Here is a 14,391-nt window from a genome sequence, read left to right on the forward strand (position 1 = left end):
CAGAGCTGCTGGGCCATGTGGCTTCAGGGACACCCTTTCTGTGGCCTTGATGGGAATCCCCAGTGGTGTCCCAGGAGCCAGGCAACATTTGGATCTGCCCTGGCACAGAGAGTTGTTCAGTAAATATTTGATGAATTTGTAAGTTAATTTAGGGTGTAGGAAATTGACACATAGTTTTCTGTAGGGTTAATAGGTATAACATTTTTATTTAAAAATTGAACAATAATCATTAGGTGCCCCAAATCCAGAAAAGGGCAAGTAGGAAGGGACAGAAAACGGGCAGCACCAGGACTGAAAAGTTTCTTTTCTACTTGGTAGCATCTTAAAACTATCTAGAAGGAACTGTAAAAAGGTTTTGTCATATTCTGTGGCGTTGTGGGAAAAAATAAACCTGGTCCTTTTTAATTAAAAAATGAATTTTAGAAAACTTACTTATTTATTTTTGCATTCTTCTAGTTCTTTTAAGGTCCTATTTGGGGATGATATTTGGGATCCCCATGTTTCCAAGCCCCCTCTGCCTCCCATTGTTAGAACAGAAAGACCCGCCACTCCACTGCAGGCCTGATGTCCCCTAGCAGCAGTAAGAAGTGCTTTCTGAGTGGGTCTCCCGTGGCCAGTTGATGGACAAAGATAGTTGACCTATTAATATTGACCAAAATTTATTAGGAATCTCTTTATGATAATTTCCTACCTCTTCTTTCAGCCACCCCCCACTCCAGAAAACCCCCAAACCAAACCTTTCAATCAAGTCAGAGAGCTGCCAAGATCATAGGGTAGATTTAATGTGAACAGCGGTTCAAGCAACCAGACTTGGAACTGGTTTTCCACACAAATACCTTCTTGTTTTCGTCTCAGTTTGAAGATGGTTTTGCACCTTATTTTTCATTCAGTGTGTATTTGAGTGCCTTCTGTGTGCCAAGAACTGATCCGGACTTTAGGGAGCAGCCGTGAATAAGGTCGGCAAGGGGAAATAAGTGAAGGAGATACTTTCAGAGAGTGAGAATGTGGCTATAATAAAATAGAATGGCATGCTAGAGTGGGATTTCTTCTAGTGTGATAAAGGCAGGTCCCTGAGGAAATGACGTCTGAGGTCATCACGTGAAGTAGGAATGTCCAGTAGAAATAATCTTGGCATGTTAAGAGGATCGGGCTGAAGGCCAGTAAGGTTAGAACACATTGAGCTAAGGGGAAAGTGGCGCCCTGCTGCTATCAGAGAAATGGGCAGATGCCAGTCACGTATGTCTTGTCGGTGTTGGGAGAGAGGGTTTGGGGAATATCAGTCATGAAGGGTTTTCAGTAGGAGAGGGATACATTTGTTCCATCACGTTGTTAAAGATCCCTTTGGCTTGGTTTGGAAAATGGATTATTAGGGCCAAGGGAGGGGCAGGGGTATTAGTTTGGAGGGTGTTGCTCTAATACAGTCCAGAGGTCTCATTGGCTAGGACTCAGAAGCAGTGAGATGATAATAGCTTCTGTTTATTGAATATTTATTTTGTGGATACATTTGCTCCATCCGGTCTCCTCCCACCCCGCCACATACACTGATAGGATTTATGGGAGTTGAGTGGGAGGTGGTAGTGAGGGAAAAAGAGAAATCAAAGATTATTTTTAGGTTTTTGACATAAGTGGACAGCCAGTGGTGCCCTTTACTGAGATGAGGTTTGGGGAGAAGGTATGGTAGAGGAAATCAAGAGTTTTGCTTTGGCTGTGTTAAGTTTGGTGGCTGGTGGATATTCCAAGGGGCAGTGCAGATAGGTAAAATATAGGCACACCCTGTTTATTGTGCTTCACATTATTGCACTTCACAGATGTTGTGTTTTTTATAAGTTGAAGGCAAGAGCCTCCACCAGCAAAAAGAATACAACTTGCTTTATTGAGATACTTGCCTTACTGTGGTCTGGAACCAAAACCACAGTGTTTCCAAGGTATGCCTGTTGTCTCAGCTCGGTAGGAAATTAATTCCTGAGACAAATTTGGAGTTAGCGCCATACACTTATTTATCTGCCGTTGTGTCCTAGGTCCCAAAGGCCATTGTGGTGGCTGGCCAGGAGGACTCACAGCGCTCAGTGTAGTTGTGCCCATGGCTGTGAGTCCTTACAGTGAAAGAGCACAGAGTAGAGTTGGTCCAGGGAGAGGTGCTGGAGGTGAAGTCCAGAGGAGACTGGGTGTAAGCTTCCCAGAGCCCTTCCGCGGTGGAGCAGCAGTTCGCAACCGGAGTGCCGCAAGGGTTGTTCTTATTTTTTTCATTCTCACTGAAGGACATTTTTTTCATTGCTTTTAGAGAGAGAGGGGAACATGATGCAAGAGAGAAGCATCGATTTGTTGCCTCCCATACAGACCCAGACTGGGGGGGGGCGTCTTTTGCACCTGAACTGGGGATCAAACCCACAACCCTTCGGTTATGGGATGGCTCTCCAACCACCTGAGCCACACTGGCCAGGGCAAGAATTTGTGAAATATGTAATACCTGACTATTTAGCCAGGGGCACTGGGGTCTTTTCCCTTAGGTTGTCAAATAAAAAAATGACAACAGCCAACACAATAGCCGTCCAGTATGAATGAATCAGAAATTATACCTGTTTTTTGTCAGATCAGCAAAAAATATTTTTGGTGTGTGCCATGGAATTTTAGTAATTAATCTATGTATGCCGTGAGTAGAGCTACATAAGATGTACTTAATTCCTCCTGCATTGAATAATGACCACACACGTGATATGTGTACCTGGGAAGCTCATTAGAGACTCAGCACCCAGTATTTTTATTGGGGTTGGCCACAGGCATCCTCTGCCAAAATTTCAGAAAGAGAAAAATGTTTGGCATAAACCATATTATTTGCACAAACAATTTGGGCTCAGTAAACCACCCTAATTGGTTAGGAAAAGGCAGGAACACCCCTGAAACCGAGGTTCCCAGGTGCTCACCAAGGGCCGACCTTGTAAGCGGGCCTTCCTAAGGGTAGCAGTGTCAGGTCTGCTGTGTCACCTCCCCTCCGCACACTCGCAGAGGGAACATTTCTGCCCCGGCTGTACATGACATGCTGTTGGGAGCATTTGGGACACTTAGAATTCTTGCCCTTAATCTACCATGGGCCTGCTGTACATGGGATAAGACAGAAACACAGAAATTGCAGTAGTCATACCAAGGAAGTGCCACTAAAACTGCAAAGGGAAGAAAAGGCAGCAATCCTGCGTGTGTAACACACACTGTTTACTAAAAAGATCAATTTTGCAAAGATTAAATTTATAGTTAGAATTAAACTACATACTAAGTTGTGTTTAACATCAGTTATGTATGTAATTATCACTTTCCAGTTTATTCACTTATTAGTAGTAACAATTCTTTGGTGTTTTTTCACTTAAGGTTTTTCAATTTAGAACAGAGTTGATGCAACCTGAAAAGATAACTCTGTCTGTTATAAAACTACTTTATTGCTTTAGTTGTATTTAGTTCTAAGTGCTAAAGTGACATTCAGTTTTTTGTAGTTACTTATGGCAAAACCTCATCAGTAAAAAGATATTTTGACTACTGTATCTATAACTTTGAAACTTATCAGGCAAAACCTTTATTTACTGTAGTGCTCAAAGGATCACCCTGTCCTGGTTAATTATATTCACCAAGTAAACCAGAGCCCCCTTTTTGGATTTAGCCTTTAGTGGTAGACCCCTGTTGAAAGTGTCTTTAGGTTTATAACTGGCTTGAGCATCAGTTTTCACCGTGTAGTAATGTGGCAGAAACTGTGCTTAAATTGGTCTTAAAAGTCTTTGAGTCCCTAATATCCCCAGGGATGGTGTGTGGGTAGATGGGTGGGTATGTGTTGTGCCCCTCCCTTTCTTTTTAACTAAATTCTAGATAATAATTGGTTGTCTTGATTAAGGTTTCTCTTTCTTTTAAGTGAAAGGAGAATTTGCAGAGAACAGATTCTATGTTAAAAGTACCAGCCAGCTAATTACTGGCACTTCCATTTGCCTTCAGGCTAAAGGCCCCATGCTTTATATTACATTTGAGACCCTCGATAATCTAGTTTCACTTTATCCTTCCAGATTCTTCTGCTGTTTCTACATACCCCCCAGGTACTTAAGCCACCTGCATCACTCATAACTTCTCCCTCTTCACCTTGTTTTACTCCGGGGTTCCGTTCCAAGGAGAGGTGATAGAATGAGCGAGAGAGAGCAAGTTCTGAGTAGAAATAACGTGTGATCCAGAGTTGCTAGAATGTGAAGCCCCAGTAGGGAATGGAAAGGCTGCTGGGTCAAACACACCCTTGAGGTCAGGATGTAGGCCTAACGCTCTGGATTCCAAGCACAGTATTTCATAAACTTCATAGAATGAGCAGGTGAGTGCTTAGTTGAAGTCTGGCATAAATGACTTTGATGTAGTAAGATGATTGCTTTAGGTTAACTAATTGTGTGACTTACTAAAAACTTATCTAAAACCTTTTTTTAAAGGTTACAATTAGGTATTATTTATTGTTCTAGAGTGGAGGGGGGCGTGGAGAGACACAGATCCCTGCCTTTACATTCAAATGGAAGAGTGTAAGAGCCCTGGTCGGGTTGCTCTGTTGGTTAGAGCGTGGTCTGCTACAAGGTTGCAGATTCCATCCCTGGTCAGGGCACATACAAGAATCAAGCAATGAGTGCATAAATAAGAGGAACACAAATCGATGTTTCTCTTGCTCCCCCCTTCCTCTCTCTCTAAAAACCCAGTAAATAAAATTAAAACATGCACACACACAAATGGAGAGAGTATAAGCAAGTAAACTATATTAACATATCAGATGTATTGCATGGAGAAGAATTAAGTAGGGGTAGAGAGTGTACTTTGAAATAGGGACATTAGGGAAGGACTCACTGGAACAGTGCTGTGTGAGTAATTACCTACCTAGAGGGGAAGAGCAAATGAGCCAGGCACCACCTGGGATGCAGGGGATGGTTCCAGGCAAAGTGAATTTAAGTGCAGAGGTCCTGAGGCAGGAGGGTCAGGGGAGCTGTTGTGGGGACTGGGGAGAAGGTGAAGCCTTAGAAATAATGGGCTTTCTAGGATTTATAAGGACTTTAACTTTTATTCCAAGGGAGAAAAGAACCATTATAAGTTTTGAGCAAGCATAACATGACCTGCCTTAACACAGCAGCTAGCGTTATATTTTTTAAGCTTGGTAATAGCTTGTAGAAAGGTAAGAGTAGAGGCAGGGAGACCAGTAAGGAGGCCGCATTATGGTGATCAGGCAGGAGACGATAGAGGCTTGGACCAGCCTGATTGCAGAGGAACAAGTGAGAAGCGATTTGTTTCTAGATACATTTCGAAGATGGAGAAGTGTTTTGTCACAAACATCAAATATTTAGTTCATACCTTTTAAGTTTTATAAACTGTTTATGAAATTTTTTTTCTTTTATCCTACCTCTGACTAAAAGAAAAAGGTTTTAACAACAATAACAAATTAATTTGTATGTACCCTGATTTAGTACTTTAACCCCAAGTTGGTCATATTTGCCACTAACGATTCATAAGTAATATGGCCTGACCAGATTAGGCTGAAAGTTTACGTCACCCTGAGTGTTAAAATAAGTTTGAGGAAGAGGTGCTGTCAAGGTTGAGGGTGAATGAAATTGCCATTTCAGTTGATTTGGGATGATTCCTTCTTGAAGTTCCTGTTAAGGATACCGACTTAGATACGAAGACGTCAGGATATCCTCCTTGTTTGAGTCATTCAGTGCAAGATCATTGACATCCAGACAGGTCCACAAACCAGAAAAATTTGTAGTAGTAAGTGTATGGTGAGGGGATTTGTTTTCCTTTCAGAAAGTCTTCCCCACTTTGCCACTTTCGCTTTCTGACATTTTAGGTAAGTGCCAGTTACAGTCACCTTACTGAAAAACCGTCTGTTTTAGGAGCGTGACTGTCTGAATTACTAGGGACTGTGTTATGCTCAATATGTTCTAAGATTATCTGTTAGACACCTTTGGGTGACCATGGACTACAGACCTAGCCCAGAATTAAGATAATTATGAAGTGGTTAATTTAAAGTTGAGAGCAGTCTTGGCATATATTTGTATGTGATTGTATTTATAGATGTGGAGGTATTGGTGTGTTTGCATCCATGAGTTGGAGTGAATTTATTCCCCATTTCAAACATTTGTGTTTTTTTAAACTTTTTATTTTCTATCCTTAAAAGTTTTGGTCCCCGTTAGTTTTCAGCAGACTGTCTAGCACTAGATTTCAATTGTCATCTTTTTTATTTTTAAAAAAATTTATCAGTTTTTTAGTTGGAGGGGAAGGCAGGGAGAAAGAGAGGGAGAGAAACGTCCAGCAGTTGCCTATTGCACGCCTCCAGCAGGGGGCCTGTCCCGCAACCCAGAATCGCGACCTTTTGGTTTGCGGGAGGACGCCCAGTCCACCATGCCACACGAGTCAGGGCTTAATTAATGTCATCTTAAAAAGCTTAATTAATGTCATCTTAATTAATGTCACAATTGATAGTATCAATTTTTGAGGATTCTATCTGTAAAAATCAGCCACTGGCTTTTTGCCCTGTTTGCCCCGTCTTTCAAAGGGGAGGAAAGACACAGACCGCTTTTATCGTGTACTCTCTCCCATTCCCCTGCAGGAAGGACGTTGCAGTTTCTGGTCAGGTTTTGGGTATCCACTTACCACAATTATACCGCACTCTTCCTTATGTTTCTAATTGCATAAACCATCTAGTCAGTTGTTGATTTTTTTAAAAAGTACATCTGTCCTAATTAAAAACAAGAAATCTTAAGCTTATATATATCTTTTCATCTTTTCTGGGCAGAGAGGCAGATGAAGGCTGTAAAAAACCTTTAGAAAGATTGCTGAACATCTGGCAAGAAAGAAGTGTGTATGGCGGCGAGTTCATACAGCAGCTGAAGCTGTCTATGGAGGACTCCAAGAGCCCTCCCCCCAAAGGTAGAAACATCACCACATGTTTACAGCTCTTGGTCTTTGCCTACTTTCGAATCATATGAAAAGCTGCAGTGGGGGTTGCTGTGAACCACCAACGATTATATGATTCTTCAGAGAGATGATCATAAATGATGGTGAGAATTTATGTAGTGCTCACAACATGTAAGCCTGGTTCTAGTATTCATGCTATTCATCATCTCACACCCTCACTTTTGCTTTGTTCTCCTTGGCTGTCCTGCCCTTCAGAGACTTTCTGTGCACAAGGAAAAGGAGCAACAAAGACTCGTGGGGTACTAGGAAGGACGCTGGACTAAGACTTTGTCCTAGCTCCGCCGTTGATCACTATAGGATTGTGGACAAGTCTCAGCCCTTTTAGAACTTGGTTTCTCTAAATATTGGTGTGGTTTTGGACCATGCTTTTGATGGTTGTCAGCTTGCTGTCTAAAGTTGATGTTGGTCTCTACCGAACTTAGGATATCCCTGGGAAGTGTGTGCTTGTGTGTAAGTTTTACCAAGCCCTTAAGAGCTTGTGGTCTTCTTCCGTGGGAAAATCAAACATTATGTAGTTCTTTTGCTTCCAGTTAGTTGTGGTTTAATTCTAGTTGGCGTGACATGTTTCTAAGCTGCGTCAGGTCTGACTGCACATGTACTCATTTTCTGGAGGATCCAGTCAAGTACTAAGCTATTATTTAGGACCCTTTAAAGTCTGAACTAGTTTACTTTTGCAGATTCTTCTGCCATTACCTTGCGTATACCACATCCTTCGGGCATACCAAACATTTTCTCCCCTGGATACTCCATTGGTGCCCCTTCCTTTGCATCTGTGTTACTTCTGCCTGAAATGTCCTCCTGTCCCCTTCACTGTGTGGCGAACTTATTCTTCAAAACTGCTGCTCTCATCCTGACCTCCTCCCTGTCTTGTCTGGCACATGTAGCCACTCCCTCCGTGTTCCTCTGGTGCTGCTTACATGCCTCTGCTGTAGAATGCAGCCGTGATAATAGCACTCATCCAGCAGCCCTTTATTGTGTACCTTCCATGGTCTTTTCCAGGTCTGAGTTTACATACCTTTTAAGGTAGGGAATTCCTGTGAAACTAGAGGTTAGAGGCTAAGAATGATGCGAGTGCTTTCAGATGGCAGGTCATTGTTGTTTTACTTGAAGTGGATGAAGACAATTTTGGGGTCGCTCTGCACAGTAGCTTCTGAAAAGCAGGATATTTCCTACTTTGGATTCTGGTAGTGTTTGTATTGTGTCCTTTGGTGGTATTCTGCACAGTATTGAGGAATTATTCAGCATTCTTTACTCTGCCTTAGAGTCCATTGGTAAACAGTGCTGATTTTTTTTAAAATACCACTGGGCAAGTAAGAGAGCTCTGAAATACAATGTTTGAGGCTAAGTGTCGAATTTCAATTCAACAAGCATTTGCCAGACATGTGCTCTGGGTAAACAGCTATGTAATAGGAAAGTGAGAGAGAAGTGAGAAATAGTTCTGCACTTAGGGAGCAGTCAGACAAATTGGGGGATTTGTGGCCATAGTAGGTTTCAGAATAGCTCCATTGGGTTTCTCAGTGTTTCGAGTGTCTGGATATTAACAACAAGAGAGGCAGCATTCCTCTGTGTGGAGGGGAATGCAGCTCTAAGGACGCTTTTTCCTCTGTTCTCTGAAGACAGAAACACACACCAGGAGGTTCCAATGTGTGCGTTAGTTACTCACTCTGTCTTCTCTGGACCTGAGCCATCAATATTTTACCACAGTCCTTTCAAAATATTGATGGTTTCTCCAGAAGTTTATTTCCAAATTTAAATAGCCCTTTTGTATTTCAGCTTTAATTCATGAATAATTCTTTATTTTCAGAAAACTTCAAAGTTTATCTTTGAAACAAGAATCTTCCTGTGGAACTTTGAGGTGTTCTAACATTGGCGAATACTTGAGATTAAGAATTTGGTTTCAAAGCTAGAGATTCCTTGAGTTACATTGCCTGTCTCCCCGGGTGCAAGATCCAAGTGTTTTACTGAAGTTGCCTCTCTGTTTTGGGGAATACTCAAGCTTTTGCTCCACTCACTGGAACTATTATTTACCTGAGAAACATGAAAATTGCATAGAACTGTATAGATGTAGAGCGATTTAGAAAGGAGAGGCAGATACAGAGGAAATCACTTTTACTGAGCATGTATTAAGTACCAGCCTCTCTGCTGACTGCTCTTCATGTTAACTGATTTTAGGTCCTTACGAGTAATCTGTGAATTTGATATTTTCATAATTCAGTTGAGGACACTAATACTAAGGCTCACAAGGGTATAGTAATTTAGCCCAACTAGATGTAATTGATAATGGAGAATTCAAATCCAGAGCTATATGACTTTAAAGCCTATGTTGGGTTTTTTTTTTTTTTTTAGTTTTATTTAATTATTTTTAGAGAGGGGAAGGAAGAGAGAAAGAGAAGGAGAGAAACATCAATGTGTGATTGCCTCTCATATGCCGCCCTCCCCTCTCCACCCCCAAGCCCCAGGGGACCTGGCCCTCAACTTAGGCATGTGCCCTAGACGGGGGGTTGAACTGACACGCGACCCTTTGGTTCACAGTCCAGCACTCAGTCTGCTGAGCCGCACCAGCCAGGGCTAAAGCCTGTGTTCTTTATACCATTCTTTTTTCTGAAGGCATAATAAATTTGAATTAGGGGCTCTGGCTGGTGTAGCTCAGTGGATTGAGTGTGGGCCTGTGAACCAAAAGATTGCAGTTTGATTCCCAGTCAGGGCACATGCCTGGGTTATAGGCCAGTTCCCAGCAGGAGACATACAAGAGGCAACCATACACTGATATTTCTCTCCCTGTCTCCTTCCTTTACCCTCTAAAGATAAATAAATAAAATCTTTAAAAAATAATAAAATAAAATAAATTTGAATTAGGGTATGAATTCAGGAGCAGGCTGCCCAACTTTTCCTGGATCTTACATAGTTAGTGTAGCTATTCAGAGCAGGGATTTGACACCAAACTGGAAGTTTGAGTCCCAACTTTGGGACTGAAACACCATACTCAGAGTATGAGTCCCAACTTTGTCACTTCTGAGCTATGTGTGACATTGGACCATTTGACCTATCTGGGCCTCAGGTTCATGGGTGTTACTAGTAATACCTGGTAGGGTTGCTGTATTACTTGCAATAATGTAGATAAGATGTTGTTAATCAAGTGATTATATTACTTTTTTTTGTCTCCCCCAGTTCTAATATCTAATATTCTGAGTTTCTAAATATAAACTGTAGCAAAAGTAGTAGGACGCTTACTAGTATTTTTAGTTTCTGAGATTTTGTGCAAGACTAGAAAGCTCTCAGCCCAGATTCCCTGGGTTCTTGTCTGGACCTGGCCACTCAGTTCAATGAGATGATATAGAAAGTGCTTTCAGAACTGTGCTTCAAATGTCAGCCCTTTGTTTGTTGCAGGTGTTTTACTTTGCACGAGTAAAGTTTAATGTGCTTTTTAAATTTGTTTTATTGATTGATTTTAGAGAGAGAGAAACATTAATTTGTTGTTCCTCTTATTGATGCATTCATTGGTTGATTCTTGTATGTGCCCTGACTGAGAAATGAACCCACAACCTTGGCATATCAGGATGGTGCTCTGACCAATTGAACTAATGGCCAGGGCCTTAAATTTTTTCTTAATTCTGCAGGAAGAGAACAAAGAATGAGGAACCTGTTGCAAACAATATTTCCTGATTTTTTTCATTATAAAATAAATATAAAATCTGTGGATTTTTTCTTTTTTTTTACCCCAGAAAATTTCAAGTGCGTTTTTTAGAAGATCCAGCTTTACAGGCAGATGACCGCATTTTATAATGTGATTTGGGAACCTTCAGGCTAACTTTCTGCCTTAATGTGAAATTCTACCAAAATTCAGGTTTCCAGGAGGTACACCATGAACACTTAGGTAACCAGGATTACTTAAAAATTAGCTAAGTACTGCCCTGGCTGGTATGGCTCAGTGAATTGAGTGCAGGCCTGTGAACCACACGATCGCGGTTCGATTCCTAGTCAGGGCACATGCCTGGGTGGCAGGCCAGTTCCCAGCGGAGGACTCACGAGAGGCAACCATACATTGATACTTCTGTCCTCTCCTTCCCTTCCCCTCTAAAAGATAAATAAATAAAATCTTTTAAAAAAATTTTTAAAAATTAGCTAAGTACAAGTTCCCCTGGAGACACAGGGACGGGTTGGAGGATAGAAGAGAAGGTGTGCAGTCTGAAGGCAGAAGGATTTCAATGAGCTGTGGAGTTTGCCCTGCTTGTAACAGTGTTTGCGTGAGTACAGAGGAGTGTGTAAATCTCAACCCTAAGGTCAGAAGCCAAATTGATAGTGGTAGGGTGCCTTGTCTTACTTAGCTGTGGGAGGGCACTGGTAGATTTCCTTGTTTATTTTTAATGGCTGTCTGACTAGATTGAGAATACTGGACATCATACCTGCTAACTTGGTACAGATGAGTCAGGGTGGTTACCAGAGCAGGCTGTGTCTGTGTCCCTGTAGAGGGACACAGTGACAGTCACTTCTGGCACAGCACTAGCACTGTCCAAGTTCTGTGCTTCCTCCGCCTTCAAGGGCTTTCAAACTCAGGTCTCTTGACACTTTCCTAGGTATTATAGGGGTGTAAAGGAGTAAGACACTTAGAGGTACGGCCAGTGCCTGCCAGTGGCCACATGCTGTGGGAATTAGAGGGAGAGGAGGCCTGTGAGAGAGAGAGATGGTGTCACATTCCCATGAGGAGGCTCTGCGCTTGAGTAGCCATTCCTGGTTTTTGAATAGAGGCACCATGGGGCGAGAGCTCAGCTTTAGGAAGGGTAGTGTAATAAGAGTGCAATCTAAGTTGGGAAAGGAGCAGCGTAGAGGCAGAGACACCTTTGGGACAGTGGTCTGAACGAGGCATGGTAAGGGCCAGATTGCTGGTAAGAGAGGTATGGGAAGGAGTGGAAGGAGGAGATGGGCAGGCCGTTCCTCAGAGAGGGATGGAATCTGCCGGAAGTTGGGAGTTTGGGAGAGATCCTTGTGGTTCCAAGGTGTTGTACTTGGAAGATGAGGCCAGTGGGAGAGTTTGTAAAAGAAATAGGAGCTCAGGAAACGAGGCCCCTAGTGGGGGAAATGCTGACTGATTAATAATTCATTTCCAGTCAGTCCCACAAGTGGAGATAGGTGACATCGGGAAAAGCAGGGTGATAAAGGTTGCCTCCTATTACTGCACCCTCTTCCATCAGAATGGCAGAGGACAGAAGTGGCCCTAAAATTGTCAGACTGGCCAAAAAGTTGGTTTGGGTTTTTTTTCCAAAGATGGCTCTAGTAGCCCTTGTCTTTAACTTCATTGAAAACAATTTTGTGTGATTGTATTGTGACAGCTATCATATCATTGTGAATCAAAAAATATTGTCAACATTGGTGAAATTTTGTGTAGCCATTTTAATGTTGAAGATGGAAGGAAATAACATTTTTGCCATATTACGCTTTATTATTTCAAGAAATGTAAAAACATAACTGAAATGCAAAAAAATAAAAGGTTTCTGCAGTGTATGGAGAAGGTGCTGTGACTGGTTGAGCGTGACAAAAGTGGTTTGCAGAGTTTCATGCTGGAGATTTCTCGCTTGACAATGCTCCACAGTCAGGTTAACCAGTTGAAGTTGATAGCCATCCAGTTGAGACATTCATTGAGAACAGTCAACATTATACCACACGGGAGATAGCTGACATACTCAAAATTTCCAAATCAATAAAGTTATTGATGAAAATGAAAAATGTGTCTTTTATCTTACATAAAAAAAATAAACGGACTTTTTAGTGAACCCACTATTTGTATTTGTTTAATTGAAGCCTTTGCCAGTCTGTGAGTGGGTGGTAAAAGGCACTCCAAACTAGGAGGCAGGTGACTTTGGCTGTAGGACCCAGGCTAACAAGCTTTCTGACTTTGGACAAACCTGGGCCTTGATGTTCACATGAAAAATAAGGTGGGGAAAACAAAGGCCTGGGTTTCTCTGAGGCCTGCCAGTGCCCCAGTTCAGTGATTCTGAGTGCCCGTGGGATTTAGTGATGTGTAGTTTTCATATATAAACATTTTTGTTTAAGGGTTTTCAAACCCTTATACAAAAGGATTCCGTTTTATAATTTTTTCTGCATTCTTTAGTATATTTAACAGTTATTTATGGAGCCCTCTTCTAGGTGTTTGAAAGTGAAAAAATAATAAAAAAATTGTTCTCATGTTTTAAATTCTAAATGTAGTAGCCAAATGTCTGTGTGGGTCATACCATACACTACACATTAGTTAGGTAGCTACTGTGTGCGGATCACTGCTAGGTATTTCACGTGCAGGTGTGATCCTGGTAGTTTCTGTTTTACAAACACAGTGGTCCTTGCAGTGCATGGACTTAGTGCAGGACTGTAAAGTGACCATGTCAGCTGAGACCGTAATCAATAGAGAAAGTTAAGATTGCTCTGCCACTTTTAAGATTTTTTTGTTAAAGAATTAAAATCTCACTGTTGATTACAGTTATATAGGGAAACCAGAAAGATAGTAAAACTGATATTTAGCATGCTGTAGCAAAAAATCAGAAACATTGAGAATTAAAGTGTTTATTTCCTTGTAACAGACTTATTAAGAGTGTTTTGAACAAAACCTGCTTGCTTGTATAACTAATGATTCAGAGTGAGCATCTTTTCTTAGTGAATTGTCATGCTCTTTCCAAGTTTGGATCAACTTCTAGCATTTTATTCTTTGTATTTTCAGTGCTGTGAGAGATATCTGAGAGTTCCTTTAATATGAGGTGGGGTTTTTTTTTAAGATTTTATTTCTTTTTAGACAGAGGGGAAGGAGAAAAACATCAGTGTGTGGTTGTGTCCTGCACATCCCTACAACCGAGACATGTGCCCTGCTCTGGGACTCAGACCTGCGTCCCTTTGGTTTATAGGTGCCACTCAATCCCCTGAGCCACACCAGCCAGGGCTAATAAGAGGTTTCTTTGTCAGCATCACTTGCCCTGGGACATTGTCATTTTCATCACAACCACTGTCCTCACTTACATTGATGTTGATAAGTTAGTGGCCTTTGCTAAAGTTCCTCTGGGTTTGAACCTGGAGTCTGCAGGAGCCTGTGGCAGTGCCCGCGTTACCTGTAGCAGCCATTTTCCTGCAGCGCTATTGATGGTCCCTTCAGGTTGCGCTTCTCGCCTTAGTTTTAGTCTTAGTTTCTTGGCTGCTTTCATCTTCGTCCATCGATTCCTTGTTTTGATTATGTCATGTGGGTTTTATCACTGGGAGGCAGCACAACTCTGTTCTCTGTATATGAACTGAATAACAGATGTGCAGCAACCAGTCACTGGCATTGAAGGAGTGATATGATCACTGATCATGAAGCACTTCTATTATTTACATAAAGACTCGTGGACTGAAGTTAGTAGTGAAGCTTGCTCAGTATGCAGTTACTCATAGTTAATATGCCGTGGT

General features: G+C 41.7%; 1 protein-coding gene across 2 annotated transcripts in view; it reads left to right on the plus strand.

The window, feature by feature from the left end:
- Positions 1–14,391, plus strand: part of RPRD1B (regulation of nuclear pre-mRNA domain containing 1B) — a 51,642-nt gene that overhangs the window by 7,847 nt on the left and 29,404 nt on the right. The window contains exon 3 of one of the 2 annotated variants that reach the window (XM_037044039.1): positions 6,788–6,921. The exons of the other annotated variant lie outside the window; for it this stretch is intronic. Within the exon in view, the coding sequence (XP_036899934.1) occupies positions 6,788–6,921 (134 nt within the window). The remainder of the gene's footprint in view (positions 1–6,787; positions 6,922–14,391) is intronic. 2 annotated transcript variants of the gene reach the window in all.

Source organism: Sturnira hondurensis, unplaced genomic scaffold (genome assembly GCF_014824575.4).
Source record: "Sturnira hondurensis isolate 20B ecotype Veracruz unplaced genomic scaffold, ASM1482457v3 Scaffold0004136, whole genome shotgun sequence".
Taxonomy (NCBI): domain Eukaryota; kingdom Metazoa; phylum Chordata; class Mammalia; order Chiroptera; family Phyllostomidae; genus Sturnira; species Sturnira hondurensis.